This window comes from Haliaeetus leucocephalus, unplaced genomic scaffold, assembly GCF_000737465.1.
Source record: "Haliaeetus leucocephalus isolate CR32 unplaced genomic scaffold, Haliaeetus_leucocephalus-4.0 Scaffold646, whole genome shotgun sequence".
In the NCBI taxonomy this organism is placed as follows: Eukaryota; Metazoa; Chordata; class Aves; order Accipitriformes; family Accipitridae; genus Haliaeetus; species Haliaeetus leucocephalus.
In genome coordinates this window covers 3,361,761-3,386,211 of record NW_010973082.1, presented here as the reverse complement: position 1 = coordinate 3,386,211, position 24,451 = coordinate 3,361,761, and the positions used below count along the sequence as shown (strand labels likewise).

Below are 24,451 nucleotides of genomic sequence, written 5' to 3'. Positions count from 1 at the left end.
CTGCTTTCTCTGAGCCTGTGCCAGCTTGACCGCACTAGGCAATGGAATGGCAAACCCTTCTTCTCCTCTCCTTTCCTGCAGTACAGTAGGCTGTTAACAGGAGAACACAGCTGCATAGCTTTGGCAAGGAATATTTGGGTGCCTATTTCTCACAGCAGAACTGTTTGAAGGGTTATGGATTGTAATGGGAGGCAGCTGGAGAGGCTCTTCCCCTGCATGTTCCCCATGGCAATGGGTCTCATTCATTTGCTTCAGTTTGTGAATCCCAGGATGCGGCTCTTGAAGTATATTCAATTGACAGTAAATTCCTACCAGTCTCACTGTAGGACTGCAAGTTGAACATCATTGCTTTAGCATAAATCTTTACAAGAGATGTTAATGTCTGGTTAAAATATGCAAATATTTACTGACTTGTCTACTGTTTGTCAGCTTGGCATGCGAGACCTTGGATCTGATCCTTCTGTCTTGGCAGACATTGGGAATTTTGCCAATAACATTAATAGGAACAGCATTGTGCCCTCTAATCTGTTTGTTTATGAAGTACAGCGAGAGTTATCTGGCTAGATGCTTTACAGTGAATTGAAAAAGCATCTGTTTGAAATTTTTTAGAAACTGTCACATGCTTTAACTTATCATTATCTTAATGTATGGACTCTTTGATTCCATAAAATACATCAGTAAGCTGTGAAGCATGGAAGTGCACAGTCATGAGTTAAACCACTGTGAAACACTAAAATTTTAGTTCACGATGTTCTCTCCTCCTACACTGATTTTTAGTTTCAAGTTGGACTCATCAGACTGTGGCTTCAAAAGCCTCCTGTGCACCAAGCAGGCATAATGTTTACTTGAAAATAAATGACTGTGTACATCACGTTGTTTATTGCTCTTCCTCCTCAAGCTGTCCCTTCTGCCTTTCGCAGCCCCCTCTGCACTTCTGGAGGGGAAATGTACAGTACTATTTGGAGGTTAGATTTTAGTTACTCTTTTCATGTTTGTTTACAAAATCCCTTTGGGAAGAAGGCAAAATACTCATTAGGAATATTGAGCCTGAAAATCTTTAGTTGTAGGGGAAAAAAAAAAAATCCCTCACAGTTCTTGAAAAAACCAGCAAGGTTTAAGTTACACCAGTTGGAACTAACCAGATCTTTAAAATGATATTTTGTGGAAACTAAGCTGAGCACAACTTGGCCTTCAAAGAAATGTAAGATCAGTAAGTTTTCTTTTACTTAAAGGCAGGAGTTTTTTGGAGGTACAAAGTATAATGCCAGGGTTAGATTTCTGGATTAACCAGTGAAGAAGAGTTGTGTAAACTTCTGTATGTGCTCTAGTCAACATGATGCTTACTGTCATACCAGGTGGAATTCACAGGCGCTGGGTTTAAATATTTTACTTGAGTGCATAAATTGGGAGCCTTTCTGTAGGCAGCGGTGCTGCTGTGAGATGATTCAAAGCTAAGAAATGCTTTGAATTGACCACTGATAATAAAGACTCTGTTGATAAGGCATTGTGCCTGTATTTCTAAGGTAGGTCCACCTATTTTAGATGTGTAACTTTAGATAGTGAGAATATGCCTGTTTACCGTTTTTTCAAAATTTTGAAGTTGAATTAAACTTTGCTGTTCGAATAAATTGTTACTCAAATTTGAATTTAGAACTCTTCTGGCATGTGGTTTTCCAGGCCAGTTTGAGAAAATGAATAATCCTGACATTTGTTCTGTTTCATGCTTAGTATTTTAATCTCAGCTTTACAGATGGAATAAGTGAAGTCCATAAGTAATTTGCTCAGTTTTGCAGAGAGTTGGGAGTATAGCACAGACCTTGTGACACTTTAGCTTTCAGTGTTGATCTGTAATAATTTCTACTCTTGGAGTGAATGTAGAAATTCCAGTTTTACATTTGAAATTTTTGAAAATAAACATTTATAAAACTCAAATTTCTTTTGACAAGTGTCTCCATTTCTTGGCTGTTAATATTTTAACTGTTCTGAAATAATTTTAAACATGGGTAGGTCAGGTACTACAATAGACTAGATTTTAGGAAAACATGGTTGTGATTCGCATTCACATAATCTAGTCTCAGTTGCTAATTTAGGCACAGCCGAGGGGACTGCAACTAGGAGCGTGGGTTTTTAAAGAGTCAGCAGGAAGAGCCTCCAAGGAACAGTTTAGAGCACCTGGATTGGAGTCTGAAGTAGATGGTGCAAATATCCAGTAAATGTGCATGTTTGTGTCTGCATGCATAGATATAAATGGAATTGAAATGAAATCTGAGAGCCTGAATGTATCATTTTCCACATACTGGTTTTCTTTGTTAGGATTAGATTTTTTTTTTTTTTTAAAATTACACTGCCGCAGCTCCTTATCTATCACTGTGTCCCATACACTGTGACTTCAGAGGTTTTTTTAATTACACTCTGAAATACCGATAGTGTGTCTCAGTTTAGCCCAGTTATCCAAACAGCCTGGTCTGGACTTCTCTTGGCTCCACTTAACTTAATCCACAGGTTTTTGCTCAGGGTCAGTTATGTCCTCTGAAGTGCTCTCTAAGTCTTCAAGTTGACCAGAGAAATTGTGTGGCCTTTGCAGTACAGTAGGTCTGGGCATCTAAAATACAGCTTCTCCTCAAACAGACTAGTTCAATATTTCTCAAAACAGCCAGCATAAGACAACTGATAAGTAACATGTTTTTCTTTTACATAGTGCCATGTTGGAGACGGGCTGGATAACATAGCTTTCAAATGCCTATCAGTTATGCTGGCCAGGTCAGTTATGCTGGGATCTGTGTATAATCAGTTCTTTGGGAATAAACACACAGAAGCTCTGCTCAGACTTTCGGTCAAAGGAATTTTGGTTACATGTCAGCCAGGAAGTGAGGAAATCAAAAGTACAGCAGGGTTCATGAAATCCTCTCTTTCAGTCCCTTAGGAGGAAAGCAGAATGTACGTGAGAAAAACATCAACTATTGTATTACTATTGAACCACATCCTAGATTTGTAAAATTCGCAGTGGCCTAAAATGTTAGTGAAATGGCAATCAATGTAATTTTTAGTTGTAGCAGGAAAGGATCCTTGCATAAACAGCTTAAGAATACATAACACTTATATAATTGAAAATATGTGCTTAAGTGAGCCAGCTGAGTGTCTTTAATGTTAATAGAATTACTTCATGAATGAATTTACTCTTAGGTATGGAAATGCAAAACCTACTTGCTTGTTCCTATTCTGATTGAAAATGAGAACTCATTTCTAGCAGAAAAAGAAATACCTGGATGAATGAGGTAGTATTTTGCAAGGTCATTATTAAGAAAGAGGCATATGTCACAGATTTGTATCAGGATAACTGCAAAATATCCATGCTTGTGTCCCTTCATTTTTGGGAAGATACATTGTTGTACAAGAAATTTTTATATGAATGGTGTAAAAGGAAAGGTGGTTGTCTTGAAAAATCTATATTTCTTTATATTTCTGTATTGATACTGAAAATAAAATTTTAAGAATGGAAGGGAACAGATAGAACACTGTCACATAATATATATGAAAAGTCTTATTTACATTTCTACTGTATATTGGCTTAGGCATATGTTAATGAGAAAAGTGGGATAGTGAATTATTTTTCATATAAGGAAATGCATTTATTAGACCTTCTGATTAACTTCTCGAAGTTACTTTACCTTAGTTTGTTTAAACACTTAAAAATACCAAGTACAAAGGAAGTTTTTAGCAGTGGAAGTGGGCTAAAGATAGTTATTTGAGACAACCACAATAGTTAATACATAATCACAAATACTGATAGTATGCTGCTTGCTAAAAATGAAAATGAGAACTCATGTTTTTTCCTCTTTCAGTTACCAGAACACATTTTTGTGAAGTGAGCTTTAAAGTACGTCTCTAGGGATGTGTATCATCTATTTAAATATTATGTCAATGAAGGGAGAATGTAGACATGGACTATAGAAGCGCTTTGCTTTTCTATTGGTGCTTTAGATTGTGGATGACCATTTGTCTCAGTTTATTGGCAGGTAATGTTGTCTTTCTTGTTTACAGATTTTCATAAAAACTGTTTCAGTGCCGCCCCCCCCCCCCAAATTCTGCATAAAGGTGTTGGTGTGGCAGGGGTATCTAGACTTTCTCAGGCTTAAATGGAAATAAATCAACTGAAGGAAGAGACAAGTGGTTTCCTGTTGACCTCCTGTTCTTTCTCATTCATCCTTGAGCATCCGTGTTGTGCTTCACCCAGCCGGAGAGAGCGGCTCCTTCCCCTGAGCGTAGGTGAGAAGTGCTTTGAAGAGGAAGGTGTCTTGGAGTAAATGGCTGCAGGCTCGGAGAAAGAGCAGTTGGCGGATGAGTTGTATTGCTTCCAAAGCAAAGATCACATTGCCAGTGAAGACCCAAAAGCCTCTATGTAGCAAAGTGCTTAAATCCATGCTGTCTTTAAATTTGAAACCACTACTTCTATTCTTAAAATCAGTCATGGGCTTAAATACTTTCTTGAATTAGAATCAAAACTGAGAGCTGGGAGCGATGGAGAAAAGACTGGGAAGAGGTAGGTTAGTGAGAAAGCTTGGGATAGGAAATGCGAATGGCGTAAAACGAAGGGGATGTGATACAGCACCTTGACGTGGGAATGGAAGTTGGTTGGCAAATTGTCCTGCCATTATACAGCTAACCAACATTTTATCATCCCCTCTGCCCCCACTCTAGGATTCTGTCCCTGAGTCATGGCAGACAGAAGACCAGAGAAGTCATGTGAACAAGCATGTGAATCTCTTAAGCAGCAGGATTATGAAGTGGCAGTGAAGCATTGCACAGAGGCTCTCCTTTCCCTCAGCCAGTACCCCCCAGCTCACCTCCCGGAGGCATGCCAGGCAGAAATCGACCGCATCAAAATCGAGACTCTTCTGTATAGAATTGCTTCCTTTTTACAACTTGTGAGTGTGACTCTTTAATAGTATCTAGTGAACTGGAAAGAACAATCAAATATCTTGTACCATCAAGATTTAAATAAAATTTAGAGTTTTGCTGTGATTGGCATGTTGGTTTGCCACAGAATCCCTCTTGCTAAAGCATATATGAGGCTTCTGTCTTGCAGGTTTCCCTGATCTGTTTATTTTTCAGGATTGGGACCTCTAAGTAGTCTGGGTCTGAATCACAGTTCTCTAAAAGAATGAAGAAAAATACTTCAAAAAAACCCAAACCAAACAGTTTGTGGTTTTTTTGTGGTTTTTTTTTTTTAAATATATTTTAGGAAGGCAAAAAATCAGGTTTTAGGGTGTTATGCTTGACTAGTTATGCTGAATTACATGCCAAATTACCTTATCTTTAAAGAGTATGAAATTTAAGGTTGCAAATCTAAACACTCAAAGTTACGAAATGCCAGAATTCAGCTAGCCAGTTCCTACCTAATTTAGCTCCATTTGCATAGACCTAACATTAGTCTTTCAATACTTCATAATATACTAGTTTTCCATGGCTAGGCTAGAGCATATCTGGTGAAAGATGTAACTTTTAGGCTCTGGCAAATTTTTGGAAACGTGAAAACTGGGGTCTTTTGCCTTGCATTTACAAACCTTTACAGAGGCATAACCCTAAATTATAGGTGATCCCATTGCCAAATTCATGTCCTTCCTTTAAAGCATCAGAGCCCTACAGTTTCTTAAATGAACAGACATTACAGTGCTTAAGAATAAATCTACAATCTGCTTAATGCACCTACCATTTTCCTTACCTTTCTGTTTTAGAAACGTTATTACAGATTTACAAGGGCCTTGTCCATCTCAAATCTTAATGTATTGGATATGAACAGTTTCATCCCATATGGAAAAAGTTTGGCCAAGTTGTAAGACTTTGCTTGGCAGCTTTAAGATAAATCTTGCCCATCTGATTATGGAGCATTTTTAAGCATTCTTTAAACAGATAGCTGAATTGGACCATTCAGTGTGCAAGACAAGGATTGGGAAACTTCTTAAATTAAGATGTGACCTATCTTATGGCTCCTCAGGGAAGAGATTCAGAAATAACTAAGATTTTTTTTTTTAATGGAAGTTGTGTTACTACAGACTTGACTTCTCAAAATTATTTACATAGGCCAATATGCAGATAGACGCTTAGCAGTACTTAATACGTTTCTGACCTGGATGCCTTTGAAAATCCTGTGAGGCACCTATCTGGATGTTCATCATAGAGAAATTATTGCAGTAAGTCTTCAGGGGATTTGGAAAAATACTTGTAATCAAAACCTTCCTATTAAAGACTTCAATTATATAAATACTTGAAGGCTTATAAGTAAAAAAAAGAAAAAGAAAAATTCCAGATTTTCCTTCTTGTTTTACTAAACCAAGTAATTTTTAAAATCACCACTGGTAAGACAGAGTATAAAATACATACCACAGATTTCAACAGCACCATATTAGTGCAAGTTTAAAAAAAAAAAAATTAAGAGTTTTTGTATTTTTTCCTAGGTGTGAGCCACCTACAAACACATATAAAACATATACCTTTCCCCATTCGTGTTCCTCTTTTAAAATGTTCATTTGCTGAGAATTTGAGAAAAAGTCAGCATTCTAAGAATTAATTATATTATATTAGACATGTGACTGATGTTCTTTACATGTTCCACCCAGGAAAAGATGAGGTAATGGATTCTAAAAAGTTTTAAGAAACTCGTAATTCAAGCATGTAGTTGTTTATGCTAACTGGAATAATGCTATTTTTAAACTTTTCATGTTTTACCTTTCAGAAAAAGTATGGGCAAGCAGATGAAGACTGTAGGCATGGTATGCTTATTTCTTTTTTTTATTACATAGTGTTATAAATTGCAGTCAGTTGTCTGAATTTTTAAAACTGATGCCCAGATTTGTTAGTTTGCTAACTTTTTTTTCCTAGTTAAAATTAATGTATCTGCTATATAATACTTTTTCCCCTTTTTTTTTTTTTCTTCCCCCTGAGAGATCTCACTATTTTGTAACTTGTATTCAAGTACCAGAACTCAAATGCATATCTTTGGCACAGCGGTGCTATTTGGCTAATAGATATTTTGGTATACAAGTGTAGGTTGAATCGATAGTGTTAGGATTCTTGTGAAGATAAAGACAGCTGATTGTTCCGTCTTTCTTCCTAGGGATATGGTGGATATTTTGGTTTGCATTTTGGGACTTGATTCAGAGAAAATCAAGATGATGTACTTACATTTATTCCTATTTGTTAAAGCTTCCAAATGTGCATGTGTCACATTGAAGTTGAGCCTTTCATGTTTCACTGCCTTGTTCAGTCGGGGTATTTTTAAAGGAATTAACAATCCTTCCTAGTGTTCTGTTATTCACGTAGAGCGCACTCACTGAGAACTCTTCACTGAGTTTGGTAAGCGTTGGAACAGAGCTTATCAGTTAGATTTGGAAAGAAAAGGTGGGTAGATCCCACCTTTCAGGTTTTTAGTTCCTTAACTACTCTTGAATTTTAAAGGAAGTTTCTTCAAACCACAGTTTTCTTACACAGACTGTGTGATAAACTATTCTGACATTCCTGTGCTAGCAATGATAATCTTTAAATCATTCCTTTCTGGTTTTGTGTGTTTGGTTTTTTTTTTTTTTTTTTTTTTTTTTTTTTTTTTTTTTTTTAAATGCGTTTGTCTTCATAGATACTCCAGTCATAGTCTGGGGAATTTGTGGGGCTCTGCAGCCTGCCTGCGACGGTCCACAAAACAAAGCTAAGAAAAGTAAACTTGCTTTCTGTAGGTGTACAATGAAAGTTTAACAAATGTAAAAAGGCTGAACATTCTTAAATAATCTGGATTTTTTTTTTAAAGCTGCTTCTTTTAAATGTTGGTATATGCGAAGGGTGTAATATTCTGACTAACCTCACAGTTGTCTTTCATGATGGCAAATAAAAGCGAGAGAGACACATATGGAAAGATGAATGATGGTTAAAGGAGGTAGGAGGGAGAATGCTGTTTAATGAATATCTTTCTCATTGATGAGATTTGATGGGTTTGTCATAGGCGTAGATGGGTGACATTCATTTGTGAAACTTTGTCTTGGCATATGTGTCAGTTACCAGTATCTCAAAGGAACTGTCATGTTAACTATTTTTCTTCTCTCACTGGACGGGCATAGGAGTGGGTGGAATAGGAGCGCTGATCTCTACTTTTTTTTTTTTTTTTTAGTAGAGAAAACAGGTTTCAAATGTATATTAATAACAAAGAAATAGTGTCCAGTTTAATATTATTTCCTTAATTCATGTCAGCATGTTCTGCAAATATTTTCTCCAGATCTAAAACTAAGGACATTTTTCAACTTATTGATGCCATATTTATGTATGTATATAAAAATATTGTGTGTGTGTCTATATATATTTGTATACACCCCTTGTATTTTTATGACTATATGAATGAAGTATTTGTTTGTGGTTCCTCATGATGTGCTGTTATCAATTGTAGCCCAGCATCTGACAGTTTAGAGTATCTGCATTTATGATCCTGAAAGGTCTTAGTTTTAGTTTTGTTTGAAATATCCTTGGGAAGAAACAACCTCAGTATGGACTACCTGATACTCACACTTCCTTGATACTCACAATTTAATAGCCAAAGTTTTATTCAAGCTGCTGTTCTGCCTTTTACAAGACTTGACATGTTGCATACCTATGACAGTGTTTTATTTTAACCTGAATGATAAGTACAGTTTGGAATAGCTGGAGAAATACATGTTCTTCATAGTATGCTGCTTACACTGTTACAAGGAATGATGATAACTTACAATCTGTTAAATTATTCCACAAATCTTTACCAAAAGTTACTAGTTAATGTAGTGTAACTTTTTATGTGCAACTGTATGTTTTAGCTTGGTGATATTATGCAGTTAATGATATGAAATATAATTGGACATCTAATCTTTGAGGTTAAAATAGCAAACTGTCAGACATGTTAAAGCTATTTCTGGCACTGCTGCTTCTGATTTGGGAAGTAAGCTCTATTTTTGGAAATGTGGTCAGTATCATCAGAGTAGTGAATTCAGACTATAAACAGGATTTAGTTACCATTTCATTTTGAAGGGATGTCTAGTTGTTTTTATGTAAATGTTTTGTGGGACTATTTTTTTCTTTAGTCTTTCATGCAATTTCTGTTAACCATGTGAACGTCTGTTGAGTGAGGACTTTTGATTTATTATTCAAAAATGTAATCCTGAATCTGTGGTGAATGTAAAATTCCTGTAGCACTAACAGGAGCTGTTTGCATCTGCATGAGTAGCAGTATCAACACAGATGTTGATGTTGCCTGCACTAACAGTAATATATGTTATAATTCTGTAATTTTAAACAACTGTCCAGCCTTCTTTTCAACTCACATGCTAAGCTTACTAGCTTTTTAGTCTCTGGCATTTCGTTTATTGGACAGGTAATATTTATATGATTAAGTGTTGTTCCTGCTTGTCTGAAGCACGTATATATCGTGAAATAAATCCTTTCACTATTGGAAGTGTCAATGAAAGTGTCTGTGTGGCTAGCTATCTGATCCAGTGCTAGAAAGCATTAGGAAAGTTTTCTGTTACATGGAGCCTGTAAATTTCTGTACTCAAACAATCGTTCCTATGCCCCTGCACTTTACAGCATAAGTGAATAAAAGCCCTTTTAAAGTAGCAGGAATTGACCACGAGGAGGTTAGCTATATTTGGAAACGACAGGGCATGCTTTTTGTGAGCATGAATGGATCTTCCTGAGCATGTTTGTGTTACTGAGAGGTTGTTGGTTGCTTTTTTTTTCCTTACCCTTACTGTGAAGAGGAGGTCCTTTGTGTCTGTGTCAGATATTTGAATTTACCTTTCCTATATTTAATTTTTGTCTATTTTAGCATGTAAACATTTCAACCTTTTTTGAGCTTGTGTACAGCATTTCTTAGCTGGTGGGAGACAAGTTTCAAGTTAATATTGGACAAGAGCAAGTAATTTTTCCTTTACATCCAAGACTTGTCTTTCCAAGAAGCCATGGATTCAACCCAAGTTTCAGACTTTATTTTCACGTTAAAGGTGAAGGAAAACTGTATATAGTTTATTTAAATACATACTGTGATGAAGCCAATAATTGCTGATTTGTGTTGCAGTGCTGGGAGAGGGGCTGGCCAAGGGAGATGGATCTTTCCGTGCAGTGCTTTGCTGCATGCATCTTAAAGGGAAGCTGCAAATTGTGTCTAATGTTCTTTCCAAATCACTGATGGGTGAATCACTGGTAAGTGGGTTTGCTGCAATCTACATAATTTAAAAAGCAGTTTTCTATTTCCTTTTTTTAAAATGTGTTTAATAACAAACTTTTGACCATATGTTTGACTGGCAGGTTGCAACAAAAATGATTTGCATGAAAAAGGCAAAGATAAGTGTATGGGCACGCATGTCATCAAGATACCTAGGTTGTTGCATTACCAGTGTTTCAGAGTTGTTACGATTTTGAAAAGTTTTTTTGTTGTTGGCTCTGAATCCTCAGGGAATGCAAAAGAATTTGCATATTTGTGCCATTGACTAGAATAATGTAAATCTCAAACTTTTGCTTACTTTTTTTAAGTTGCACCTGACACCATTTTGTATGTACTTCAGGAAGTTTAGCCATTAAAGCAGAAAAATAACTGATAGGACTTCTAAATAACTGGCCTATGATAAGTTGTAAGACAGCATGAAAAGCTTTTCAGGAAAAAAAAAAAAGCTTTGCATTTCAAGGTGAAGATAAAGGTTTGAGTTCAAAGCTTCTATTTTACCCTTGAACTGTCAAAACTTGCAAAGATGCTTTTAACCCCATACATGTAAGTAACTGTTCTGAGTCTTACGGGACTACTCATATGGGGAAAATTAGGGACATATATAAGTCTGCAAAGCATAGTGTCCTTTTTATTTCTGTAATCGAGATTAAATAGCATGCAGTTCATCACCATGAACTGGTGGTGATGCTAAATCCAGAAATGTGGTCATAGCACAGACAAGAGCACCTCTGGTCAGACCATGAGGAATGTGTAAGTGACATCAGAAACTGTTGTAGGAGAATCTGTTACCTTGAAATTGGATCATGTCTCCTATATCTTGGTGCTTAACTTAATCAGTAGGTTGTTTTCGAGAGGGAGTTCTGTTTGTCTGTCTGGTGTATATCCTGAATTCCCTTCCGCCCTGCCATTGGCTATTTTTACATAAAGAGGAGGTTTTTTTCTTTGTTTAGCTGGCGTTTTCTAATGAAAAAATGTTTCATTGAAAAATTCCTGGTGAGGCTGAAGGAAGCTTGCCTTCAGGAAAAATTAGTAAAATAGCCAAAAGCTCCTTATCGCAGGAAATATACAGTGCCCTTGTTTTGAGCTATTGGTGTGCAAATAAAGGTAGCTTCATATATAATTCCAGAGTGTTGTCTCAAAGTAGAGTTTGAGAGGTTTTTACAAGCTTTAGGTTGTTAGACACAGTTGTTTTCGGTAGGAATATTAAAATTGGCTGATTTACTGACTTATGCTGTTGTCTGAGAAGAAATGAAACAAAGTTTTGGAATGAATTTATTGAAGAATTGGAATCCATCCAGTTTCCTCCCCAGTGACTTAAGAAAATGATTCTTGGTAACATTTTTACGCTCTTAATATGTTTAAGCTCAACAGGTTCAATTTGCAGCCTTCTGCTGAAGTGAAAAATAATTTTTGAAAAAACCTAAGTGTGAGAATTGTTGAGTGTGTTAAGTTTTCAGCAAAGAGAGTAATTGCTGCTGCTCAATAGCATAGTCAAAACGTGGAGAATTCTAACAAATGTAGTTGCACTTAATTAAATTTCTGCAAGAGATTATTGAAATAAAAACCACAGGTCTGGGTTCCTTTAACCAAAGTTTCAACTTACATGAGTGTGAAATTGTTACACTTAGCTATATATTTCAGATAAGTTCAATTTTGAAAGATTTTTACTTCAGATGTACTTGAATATACAGTTATTTTTAGTTGCATGGCTAATCTTTTCTTTTTAGGGAAAACTCCCCAAAAGTACATTGTCTACATCAGAGCAGAAAGTTATGAAACTGTAGAAATTAGTAATCTGTAAATTAGATCCTTAAGAAGAAATGAATCCATCACTGCAACAGTAATGAAAGTTTATTACATTAATTCCTTTAGAGCCGAAGTGTTTCAGTAACCAAAGCATATGGCTCCTGTATAGTGCTTTTCATCAGTAGCTCACAAAGTGCTCTGTGAAGACGGTCAGTATGACTGTCCCCATTTTGCACATGGGAAGCTGAGGTATGGAGAGGTGAAGTGACTTGCCTGAGGTCACCCAGCATGCCAGTCGCCAAGCTGATAATAGAGCATAGATCTCCTGAGTCCTTGTCCATTGGGCTGTAGTGCCCCCATGACTACTGTGCACGCAGAGTACTGTTCTGGAGGATAGCAATCAATAAGTATTGTAGCTATTGATATTTGTCTTGAGTAGCAGCTAAACTTCGTAAATATTTTTCCCCAAGTTGTTCTCTACATATGCTGCTCTTGTGCATTGTCCTGTATTGATACTTGCTGTAAATCTAGTGCTGGTTTTGGCCGGTGTAGAATTCCCTTTTTCACTGTAATGTTTGCTCAGTGTTATGTAGTATGTCATCTTAAGTTGTGCATTGTAAGTCAAACTCATTTTTCCTTCTTGCCCTTCACCTTGGTGGTGGTGCGGGGGGAAATGAATTTAGTTGCTGTGATTTAATGCATGTGAAGGTTTATGTGTTTGATGTATTAATATTCTTTCTCCCCCCAGAACGGGATGGTAACTAAAGATCTGACACGACTGAAAACACTTCTTGCTGAAACAGAGGTAATAACGAACGTATTATTGGGAAAATAATGAGCAGTACCTGAAACAGCTGAAAGGCTTGTTTTCATGTGTCCCAGGAGATCCGGGCTCACTAGGAACCCACTGGTTCAAACATTATTGTTTCCACTGGTCTTTCAGTCTTTACCACCTACCTATTCAGGAGCCTTTGATCACAACCTTGCATGATGTATGAGAAAATAGAGAAAGATGCTACTCTCTTGAAGTAGCAAGTAGAAAGAATTCAAAGCATTTAGATCTATATTATTTATTTATTGTATTTTTCTCTGTTGGAAATTATTCTGAAGTAATAAACATGACTTAAGAAATTGGTTAACAAATATAAGGCCTTCTCAGTCACCTTTTTTGTATTAGAGGTTAACCTGTCATATCTGTTGATTAAATTGCCACTTCTTTTTGTTTGTTTGTTTGTTTTGTTTTAATTTTCCTTATGGTTTGTCATTGATTTGGGCTTTATTTTTCATGTAGATTTTAAAGCTGAAAGACATCTTGATAAGAGTTTAGACTTTTGGCCTTTTAAAAACTTCACTGCAGTCCACAATAAAATGATCACAGGGTGGAATTTGGTCTTGTAAAAATCTCTAAAATTTTCTTCTAACAATGAGTGGACTCAGTGTTCCCGTCAGAATTCCATTTATCAACGGCTGCAGTCCAGTTGTTAGGTTAATGTGAAATTCATGTTTGTCATTAGAAGTGGTTTCAGACTTCTGATTAATATTTTTGTATTGGTTTTTCTAAAACACGTCTTGACAGCAAAGAAGCCAAAGCAGTTCTTGTTGATGAAATTGTTTTGTGTTCCTTTATAATTGTGTGTTTGGTTTTTTTTTTTTTTTAATAACTGTAGGCAGCTGGTAAAGTAACATCAGGATATCATGTAGAAGATTTAGAAGAAGGTATGTAACTCAATTCTAAAGCTACTTCATTTTGTAGCAAGAAGACTTGGATTGTGCTGGATGCTCAGGACTGCATAGTAGTCAAAAAGCAAAAAAGGGGCTTGGCTATTATGATGAGCCCCAGGGACTGAAGTAGAATTATCTCATCATTGAATTTGGAGACAGAAGTTTCTATTTATTGGTCAAAGAGCTGTATCAGAGCCTGCTCCATTCTACAAATTGTTTGAAACTGACCTTTGTTCTAAATAAATTTTTGGTGGATAATTTTGCTTGTGTACAAATACACTTTGGGTTGATGTTTAGAGATATGGTTCCCTGGACAGTTACTATCTGACTCAGAAGTACTTGGCAATTAGAAACATGACCTAAGTTTTGACTACTCTGCAGGGTCCCGGGATGGCTGGCAGTTCCGCCCACCACCCAGGGGAGTCACAAGCAGTGAAGAATATACGCTATGTAAAAGGTAAAGTTATTGCTTTATATCAACATCCTCCAAGGGATCATAATGTTTCCTCTTTTATTTAGCTGCTGATAGAATGATTAAGAGGTCAGGAAAATGAAGGTACTTGTTAGAACAGGAGTTGATTTGTTCACAGATTTTTGGAAGGGTCAGTTTATCCAGAAGCACTTCAGTTTATGAAAATGGAGCTAGTGATTCCATTTTATAAGGAAGTGGTTTGAGGAGCATTTTTCTAGCAACAAGTCAACATCTGTCTTTTTCCCTTACGTTTTCTAATTTGTATAATTTCAGAGATGTGAAAAGTTTCCACAGACAACAGTGTTAGCAAACTGAAGCACAGTGAGGTGTGCTTTGACAGCAGATAGGGTGCATGCCTTCAGATATAATGGGCTTTGTTGATAGATGGGCTTTGTCTTTGGATAAAAAAAATTTGTAAAATTTCCCTCTGGATTTCATTATTTCCATTTTGCATAAGCTCAAATACACAGAGGTGGATTGCCTTGCTGAAGATCCAATGGCTTGTATTGGAGTTTCTCCTCCTTGTCTTTTTCAGTTGTCTACTCAATATTGCCTGTAGTTTGTGGTGTTAATTGTCATTACTTACGTAAAATTGTACTAATATATATGGGGAGGAACCATCATTATGCACTTCATTCTGCCATATATGTAACTGATGCAAATAAATTATTTTAAAAATATGAGCAGGAATCTGACCTGCTTTTTAAATGACATGACTTAATAGCTGAATTTGAGCTACTTTTGGCATGATTTTCTAGAGATGCTAAATCTTGGCAACTCTTGTTGACTTTTATCATATCTGGTGCATATTCAGCAATTTTTAAAAAGCAGATATTTACAGTTTTTAGCTCACTATGATTTTCTGTTGAGTAACATCTATGCTATGTTTCCAGCCATTGCTCTGAAACATTTTTCCACTAACGCTGTAATTAGCTTTATGCACACTGTTAACCCTTACGATGAGAAGGATGTGCCTTACTCAGCAAATCCATATGAACAGTATCATTCTGACCATGGACTAAAGATTTTTAGTTCCTTATGAGGAGGCAGTTACAGGTACTGAATACAAATTTTTGAAGCTGTGGTTTATTTTTCCCCTGTATGCCATAAAGCAGTAGGAGTACAGCATATTTATTCTAGATAATGAAGCTATGGAATTGCAGGAGGTATTAAACTAAAAATTAGAAAGAAAGTGTCTGTTAAAAGTATGAACAATGAGAAGTTGGAAAACTTGCATAATGATGACAAATTTTAAAGTAATATGCTTTCCTGTTAAATAATGGAAAGGAAAACCACTTGATTTTAAATCTGCTATGTAGCTAATAAGAACAGGTCAACAATTTTTTATGCTTGCACTCCATCTACTTTGGGCCATGAAAATCATAATTGTACTTTAGCATTCTAATGCAATGGTGAATTGGAAAATTTACAATAAAAATACTGAAATTGACTGCCAAGAAAAATATTTTCATTTAAAATATATTAAGGAATATAGCTTGAGAAGGCCTTTAATAACATTGTGATATATATCATGCTTATTTTATTTACAGTTTGGGCACTCAAACCTTTAAATACTTAAACTTTTCTTAAAGGAAAAGTGTATGCTAAGTCAAATTACAACTGCTGATACAAGTGTGGCCTAGATATCCAGGTACTTTTGCTACGAGGTTTTCATGTCATAGTCAGGTGTTACTTTTGTCACATAGCTCAAAGTTCACATTCTAATTCACATTACATTACGTAATACATTTACTATGGAAAGGTTATTCAGTCACTGATCCCCTTCTGCTGTGTTCACCAATGATGTGGAGTCCTGACTTGCTGTATTAATTTAGTCTTGGTGCATCCTTTCTTTTTTACAGTAACTCATCACTGTAGGAAGAGATTCTTAATATAAGTATATACATAGATATCCACATGAAATTAAAATATAGCTATGTTTACAGAGTTTCTATAAACTTAATATCCTGACAGAGATTAGCCTGTCTGGCTTTATTTGTAGTAAATGTGATGCTTACATCAACTCTTTATAGCATTCTTATGCAAAACAACAAAAAAACCAGTCTCCTGTCCTGATGTTTATTCTGTGTATCCAATACTTTCTTAGTACCTTCAGAACTTACCCACCCCCCATTTTATTCTTGATTTTGTCATCTATTTTTTAAGTGCTTCAGTTTTGAAAAATGATGAAGGTGCAGCTACTGCCTTGTGTTTTATAAGTTTAATACAAAGTTTAATTATAAAAATAGTTCCCAAGTTATACAGGCATTTGCCCAGGCTTGCAGTAAATTCTGAGAACTAGAAAGCTTAAATTGTATACACGCATTTGGAATATCATTAATTTTGATGCATCAGCACATGCCATTAAATGAAAAATGTCCTACTTCAACAAATCCTTAACCTCTGCAAAAATAGATCCTTTTAGATGGATCCACCATTTACAAAGAAGAGGATTAAACCTTTTCCTTGAGAGATGATTTCTGTGTAGGTGTATTTAGCAGAAAGGACCATGTGATGTCAGTGTTGCTCCAGGAAAAACTGCTGAATGAGTATTTATCAGCTAGTAACGTAACTATTGGAGGAAATTATGCTGTATCTTCCCTTTGCCCATGAATAACAGTGTTTTATTCATATTAATACAGTGCATAGTTATTTCAGGGGTGATCCATGATCTCATTGTGTTGTTGCTGTACAGACACTTGATTCTTTCTTCTTTGAAGCTGGAAATTTCTTAAGAAGACTTCTGTCCCCCTAGGTTTCAAAGAAATTTGATATACTTTTCTGGACTTTGCAGTAAGAGAGGCTGCTGCCTCTCTTACAAAATGCCATGTACATGTATATATTTCCAAATCGGTTCACATGGACTAAACTCCTTTAGTTCTGTGAGAGAGACTTAAAGAATGTCCTTCTGGCTTTAAAAGTAAAATTTTGATAAATTTCTTTTTTTAATTGGAGAGCGAAAAGTTCAAGGCATAATCGTTTTTCCTATTTTATGTAGATTTTTAGAGCAAGGGATCTGCAGGTACGGTGCACAGTGTACTTCAGCACATTCCCAGGAAGAGCTAACAGAATGGCAAAAACGATATGCTTCCCGCTTGATCAGATTAAAACAGCAGAAGGAAAACAAACAATGTTCGGGCAGTTATATGGAAACCTTGATTGAGAAATGGATGAATTCGTTATCTCCTGAGAAAGTGGTAAGGAAAATATACTACTTTCCTATGTGCTTATATTTAAAACTAACAGATGAGCCTGTTTTTGGCCCTTACTATCAGAGCTGGTCGAATTACTCCTTACCAAGAAATTGTCCAACCAATTTGCTCCCCTTTCCATCCTGCCCTATGTCTTCTTGCAAAGATACCAGAGACTTAGACTGATTTCTGCAAATGTACTTGTTCTTTTCAGGAATTCAGTAGAGTCTGTGAATTACAGCTTGTGGGTTAATCACAGCTTGTTAATTTTGCATATTTACTATTCCCAGTCCAGGATGGGTCAGCCAAGTCTCATGGTATTGTTCCTGTTCCTTGACTAGGTGGCAGAACTTTTAAACTGGAGAACAATAAATGGCGAAGCTTTCACAACTTAGTGGAGAATATTCTTGTTTGTGCATGGCTCCTTTTCTTTGCCTGCAGCTGCAGGCACTTGTATGAAGAACAGCCAATCCCCCAAATGTTCAAAAAAGTTTGAATACTGAAGAGTGTGGGATATGGATATGATCAAACTTAGCAGCTGTTTTTTGGAATTCCAAAGAATGTTTTTGCGGCATTCGACCAGCTCGACTTACCACTGACCCTAAGGAGTTTTCGGTCCATCTATTGTTGATTAAAATCTGGGAAGAGTGGACTTTCTGCAAAACACATTAATGAGTAGAAAGCCTGATTCTAGTTTCCTGGTGTCTCTAGTAGTCTCATTGATGTCAGTGAGATCTGGGATCTTCTGGAAATGCAGTTTTTGGGCCTCGTTGTATCAGATCCTTCTTTCCAAATGAACTCATGTTCTACTTGACACATTTACAATTAAGTTGGTTTTTGAAAATCAAGTCCTGTGGTTAATCGTCCTTAAATGGTTATATTCTTCACTTACACAGTATGATCTACTAGATTTGGCTTGCTTGTCTCTCTGAATTAGCACGTATTTTCATTAATTCCTGCGCAGGACTTGCATCAATCGTGCACAGTCTAGGAAACCATTCTTTCCACTTTCTGTTAAAAAATACTACCTTTTCCTGAATGTTTTTATTTTGATACTGCCTGTGGAAGTTTAATGTTATCTTTTTCTTTTAATCTAGCTTAGTGAATGTGTAGAAGGAGTGAGAGTAGAACATAATCCTGAGCTATCAGTAACTGTCACCACCAAAAAGTCTCATCAGACATGGACATTTGCTCTCACTTGTAAGGTAGGACTACTTATCTTTCGAAAGTGAGTCAGTAATAACTAGAATGCAGCCCATAACCTTTTACGATTAAGATTTCAATTGCATAATTGTTCTTAAAATAGAGAAACTTCCTAGCACCATCCCTTCTCTCTCTCTCTCTCTCTTTTCCCAGCAGCTCTGGCGATTATGTATCCAGATTTCTGGAAAGTGGGCAGGACTTGTGCCTGCTCTGAGAAGTTGAGAGTTCTTATAAGTTCTTACTATCTGATTGCAAATGAAGATATTTCTGAAATAATTTCAGTTCTCCAACATACTCTCATTTCAACCTTTGCATTTTTTTTTTATAGCCTGCAAGAATGCTGTATCGAGTGGCATTGCTTTATGATGCCCATCGTCCACATTTTAGTATAGTTGCAATATCTGCTGGAGACAGCACTACCCAGGTATCACAAGAAGTTCCAGAAAACTGTCAGGAATGGATAGGAGGAAAGATGGTCCAGAACGGAATAGATCATTATATATACAAAGTCAGTATAGCCTTTAACACAGAAATCTTTGGAACTTTTCGCCAAACTGTTGTGTTTGACTTTGGATTAGAACCGGTCCTCATGCAACGAGTAATGATTGATGCTGCTTCAACTGAAGGTAATGTATTAAAAATTTTTTTTTTTGGAATAGTGGAAATCTTTCATGCCATCTCTTTCCTTTTCACATTTTTGGGCAGAACAGCATCTGTATTTACAGCTAATGAATGTCTTTTACTGTATGTTATGTTCATCATATATATGAATATAAATAGGGGACAAAAGCTTCAGAGGGTCTGAAAGCAGATAACTGGAGTATGACTATTACTCGGTGTTGGGATATGGCTCCTAAATCTTGCCAAAATGCTGGGAGTTTCTAGTTTGGGATGTGTCTGAAGGCAGCACTGGAAGTTAAAGTATCTTTATGTTTTTATAATAGTTCTTGTATTGATGAAGATGTTAAGCACATAGAAAAGGTCAGTAGAGAGATGAAGTGTTTCTGTGTAAGAATACACCTGGTAATTCATTCATTGATTAAAGCAGACTGTCTGAGAAGTTGGTTGTTTTTGTGGTTGGTTTGTTTGTCTGTTTTGTGTTTTTTTGTTTTGTTTTGTTTTTTTTTCTCTTCTCCCCTTGCAATAACTGACTAGGGTTGTCAAAGGCAAGAGGCAAAGTATAGGCTTGTAACTCAATGAATTGCTGTTGACATAAATTTTGAAAATGTAAAGAAAGTGTAACTATTTCTGTGCGTGTTCAAGTAAAAAAAATAATTAACTACATGTTACTGTAAGGGTTGTATTCTGTTTATGAATCTGGTCTGTGCCTCTCAGTTCAAACCTGAAATAATAACTCATTATCAGAAAGATGTCAACAAATTGAAAGATGTTCGAAGAGGTGCAGAAAAGAAGGAAGCACTTGACTTGTCGTTAAAAGATTAAGAGAGCTAAATATAGGTCACTCACTTGGCAGCAAGCAAGGGGGTGGGATAGAGTATGGTAATTTTTTATGGAAAATTTGAGAGATACAAACAGCAAAGAAGCAGAATTGTAGCACTGGGTTGTCAGCAGGAGGAAGAAAAAGGAAAACGAAGGAAAAAAGATGAAACTAAGAAAATAGCAGTTTTCTGTTCCTGGCCTTTATTTTCATATAACAGGTTAACATTTGCAACGTTAACAAAAAGAAACCATAAATAGCAAATACGAAAGATAGTGAACTTTCCGGATGACCCAAGTACTTGTAGGCAAGAGCAGGAAGACTGTACAAGTTGTAATGTCTCTTGAAGCAGAGAATATTGCATTGTGAACGAGAAACTATGCTTAGAAGCAAGGCTATGGTCTTTTCAGGAACTATTATATGATCTCCATGTAACAATGTGGATAATTACAGCTGACAGGCTTCTTAGACATTGAGTTTGTGGAGAACAGGTGTCCTTTTACTGTAAACCTGTTTAAGATCAAGAGAACCAAGCCATAACTTGTTGGCAAAGTCAGAGTTACTGTCAAATCAGTCTATGGTCTTGGGTCCTTGTTGGCTTAAACTAACCGCTAACCAAAGCGATACAAGGAAGAGCCAATTCAAGTCCATGTGAAAGTGATGGATAAAGTTGAGATGGTACTTTCTAGCATTAGTTACTGATACTTCCTTTTCACACATTGCTTGTCTGTGTGCAGAGGGATGCTGAAGTCTTCAAGCAGGTTGTTACTAATGCTTATTTCAAATGAAAAGAGTGCTAGGTGCTTTACAGATAAATGTAAGTACAATATCCGGGGCTTTTTGCTAAGGTAATCTAAGAAGTGTGTAAGCAGGCAAGTGAAAGGGATAACTATGTTGGATGTGTGTCCAATTCTGTTGTTTCTTTTACTTTTGGTATAAATGAATTGGGATCTCATGGAAGTGCTTTTCAAACAGAAAGATGCTTGAGGTCTCTACATTTGCATGTAATTCAGCGTCCTGTCTAGGTATCTAGGCAGGAAAGAAAGGTCAACATTAAAATATTTTAATGGAGGAGGTTCCATTATGCATTGTGAAATCATTATTTGCTAAGGAAAAAGAGAACTAAGAGAAGTTTTCTGTGCACTGAGGATGTACAAAATGCTCTTTTAAGAAAGGGTCACCATGTGCGCAGTCTGTGCCGGGAACTGTTTATGTCAGGCTTCCAGTGGAAGCCTCTCCAGTGCTGGGAATTAAATGGCTGTCTTTCTAGCAAACAAGGACCCAAGCCCAGCATAATTACTGAGCTTTTGTGATCTGTGGTATGGTTAGTACCAGAGAAAGCTTTGTTTATGGTGACATGATTTAAAACCTAGAAACCACACAAACATGGACTTTTTCTTGCCATGCAGCTGTAGCTACTAATATGGTTCCGGCTCGAGGTAGATACTTAATTGTGGCTTCTTAGTGAACACATGAGATTAGCAAGTAAGATAAGCTGTGTTCCTGTAGTCATAGTCAAGCTGAACTGCCATTTCTTTTGCTGGAGGAAAAAGCTGTTTTCCTTCTATTTAGAATAAAGACAGTGAAGATGATGTTAAGTATTTAATGTGAGTTTGAAAATGTCTTTTTTGCACATTTTTCAGCGTTGGTGTGATACCCTGGATACCCGTCTTAAATCTTACTTGGAGATAATACATTAAGATACCAGTGCTTCACTATAAATGCCAAATATTTTCAGCACTGCAGTTTAACTGCAATTCTGTTAACTGATGCACTGTTGTCATAGTGGTTTTGTGGTGTTAATGGATGGATGTAGACAGTGCTTGGTCTTCTGTTTCTCATTTAAGCTATGTGGTCCCTGAAATTAGGGTATGCCAAAAAATTAATTTCTTTTTCATTTTCTAACTTTATATAATGTTAGGTTACATTTCCAAAGTTTTGCCTAGCGAACTAACTTTAGCTATATAATGCAACTGTCTGCAGAATACACCTGTTACGGTACTGCAGAATTTTTTTTAAAGCCTTTCATGGTGTTGCAAATTTAATGGTTTCTTACCAGCTAGTTTAAGAATTTGTTTTTATTATGTTCTACATTTTATAGTATATACTGTAAGATTCTTTACTACTTTATGTTTTTGAAATGAGGTGTTGTTGCAGTTAGGCTTTGAAAGCATATTGCAATGTCAAGTCCTTCAAAGTTACTTGTGATTGTAAAAATATAAGTGCTTTCCTTGTTTGTCTGTATTAATTCTGTTTGCTATCTATAGAATATTTTATTTTCTGATATTGTTTGAGAGCCTGCTTGCTCTCTGTGTATGCCTGAAAAGTAGGGATGGTAAGTACTAGAAATGAACTTACTAAAGCTGTCGTCTGCAGAGGAGACTCTTACCTACATTTAGTTCATTATCTCTAATGGGTTTATTTTTAGTAGTGGTGGTGTTTTTTTGTATTTTGGGGGGGGTGTTGTGTGTTTTGTTTTGGGTTTGGTTTTTTTGTTTTGTTTTTTTTTTTTGATAATAAAACCAAACACGTATGGAGTTTGAACTTACTTCCTTTCCCTATTATTTATCTACATCCAGATCTTGAATACCTGATGCATGCACGGCAACAGCTACTAACCACAGCTAAGCGTTGGGATTCTACTTCTAAGACTATTGTAGAATTTGAGCCTAATGAAACTACTGAATTGGAGAAGAGCCTTCTTACCAGATACCAAATCCCTCTGTCTGCTGACCAGCTATTTACACAATCTGTCCTGGACAAATCATTGACCAAGACCAACTATCAGTCACGGCTACATGACCTCCTTTATATTGAGGAAATAGCGCAGTATAAGGAAGTTAGCAAGTAAGTGATAACTTTGTAGAAATATTTCTTAGGTTTTTCTTGCTGTCCTATTAAAATAAGGATGGCAACTTTTTTCATTAAACCTACATGCTTGTCTAAGATACTAAGTCTTCCTGTTTCTTTGAAATGAATTTGAATATGAGTCTGGAAATAGTAACTTTTGATAAAGGTCACTATCACTTAACAAATATAATTTACTGATAACTCATTTAAAACAAATAGTATGTATCAGTCTCTGCTTACAGTTGGAGGCACTAAACAGCTGTTGTACGATGTTTTGTTAATGTCTGGATAATAATTATTTTTGTTTATAGTTTTTTGGCTCTCCATACAAAAAGATATTAATAATAGGATCATATTTTTGTTCCTTGGTGAAAGTAGATTATAGCAAAGTAATATATGAAATCTTTGTATAAAACACTTACTTGTGGGTGGATCAAACTCTGATCTTATGATGATGTGGCAGCTGACTTTACTATATTTATTCTCTAAATAGGCTGAAACCCAGCTTCTGAGTAAAAGTTCCTAATAAAAGGCATATAGTATACATTGTTTGTTTTGTTTTATCTTTAGGTGTTATGTACGTATTACCAAACTGGATTAGCTGCATGAACAAATACCGAGTTAGGAAAAAGATGTGAGCTTCCCATGTACAGACTCTCATGGGGCCTTTTTTCTGTAGTTTGGTATTTGTGGTTAAAAATTTTGCCTGCACTCGTGTGGTACAAAAGAGTTTTAAAGTGTTGCACTACTCAGAATGGAAAGTCAAAAAGGTATAACTTCCCCTTAACCTGATTTGGTAGCGAATTTAGTTCCATGAATTACTGAAGTTCCAAATCAGAAATGTCTTTTTAAGACTAACCACTCCTGGAGCTACAGAAGTTCAGCTGAATCAGCTCTCTAGAATTTAGGAAGAAAATGCTATTGAGTAGTGGTATTTCTAATGCTTTTAAAGCAGAAAAATGGTTTCATTTCTTTTTTGTCTCTCAAATGAAGGGCAGTATATTTGAACTATTTTTCTTCGTATCTTTCATCGCTGCTGTGCTCTGCTCTTGAGCTGGAATCTAACACACGGAGGAATCATGCTTGAACACTTCTCAGCATACAGAAATACTCTCCATCATGCATACTGATAATCAGGCTGACTTTTCTAAGACTTTTTAAAACAAAAGTGGGCTTAAAGTAAACATTATGAAATATGATATATAAGTAAACAATATTTTTACTGAGTGAATTTTCACCATGAGAATTACACTCATGCCTCACAGGAAACCAAAGAGCAGCATGCCTGTAGAAATGAAAGAATAGTAAGTGTATCCTGTGTGTAACACTTCCCCTTTGGACAGTTTGGTGCAGCGATAAGTTATTGCTTGTCTTTTCCTATCTGGTAGATTAATAAAAGTAAGATTTAGTAATGTTCTGGAAATCTCCTGTTTTGACGGTGTTGATGACAGAAATATTCGTTTGATCTTGTAGCTGACCCACTTTATTGCAACAAGGCTCGAACTAGCACACTTTTCTGATCCTCTGTGGCTAAGATCACACACTTCGTATTCTCTAGTGAAGTCTCAGGGTTGCAAGCCTAGAAATGGGCCCAGAAA

The 24,451-nt window shown here is 36.2% G+C and overlaps 1 protein-coding gene across 3 annotated transcripts in view; it reads left to right on the top strand.

Annotated features, from left to right (window-relative positions):
* Window positions 1–24,451, top strand: part of HELZ (helicase with zinc finger) — a 90,531-nt gene that overhangs the window by 12,425 nt on the left and 53,655 nt on the right. For 2 of the 3 annotated variants that reach the window (XM_010578605.1, XM_010578604.1), the window contains exons 2-11: window positions 4,699–4,925; window positions 6,734–6,770; window positions 10,085–10,209; window positions 12,726–12,782; window positions 13,645–13,693; window positions 14,081–14,156; window positions 17,170–17,368; window positions 18,460–18,567; window positions 18,894–19,191; window positions 22,583–22,850. In XM_010578605.1, coding sequence (XP_010576907.1) covers window positions 4,716–4,925; window positions 6,734–6,770; window positions 10,085–10,209; window positions 12,726–12,782; window positions 13,645–13,693; window positions 14,081–14,156; window positions 17,170–17,368; window positions 18,460–18,567; window positions 18,894–19,191; window positions 22,583–22,850 — 1,427 coding nt within the window. In that variant the 5' untranslated portion in view covers window positions 4,699–4,715. Of the gene's footprint in view, window positions 1–4,698; window positions 4,926–6,733; window positions 6,771–10,084; window positions 10,210–12,725; window positions 12,795–13,644; window positions 13,694–14,080; window positions 14,157–17,169; window positions 17,369–18,459; window positions 18,568–18,893; window positions 19,192–22,582; window positions 22,851–24,451 lie in introns of all 3 variants that reach the window. The other variant, XM_010578603.1, reaches the window with a different exon arrangement.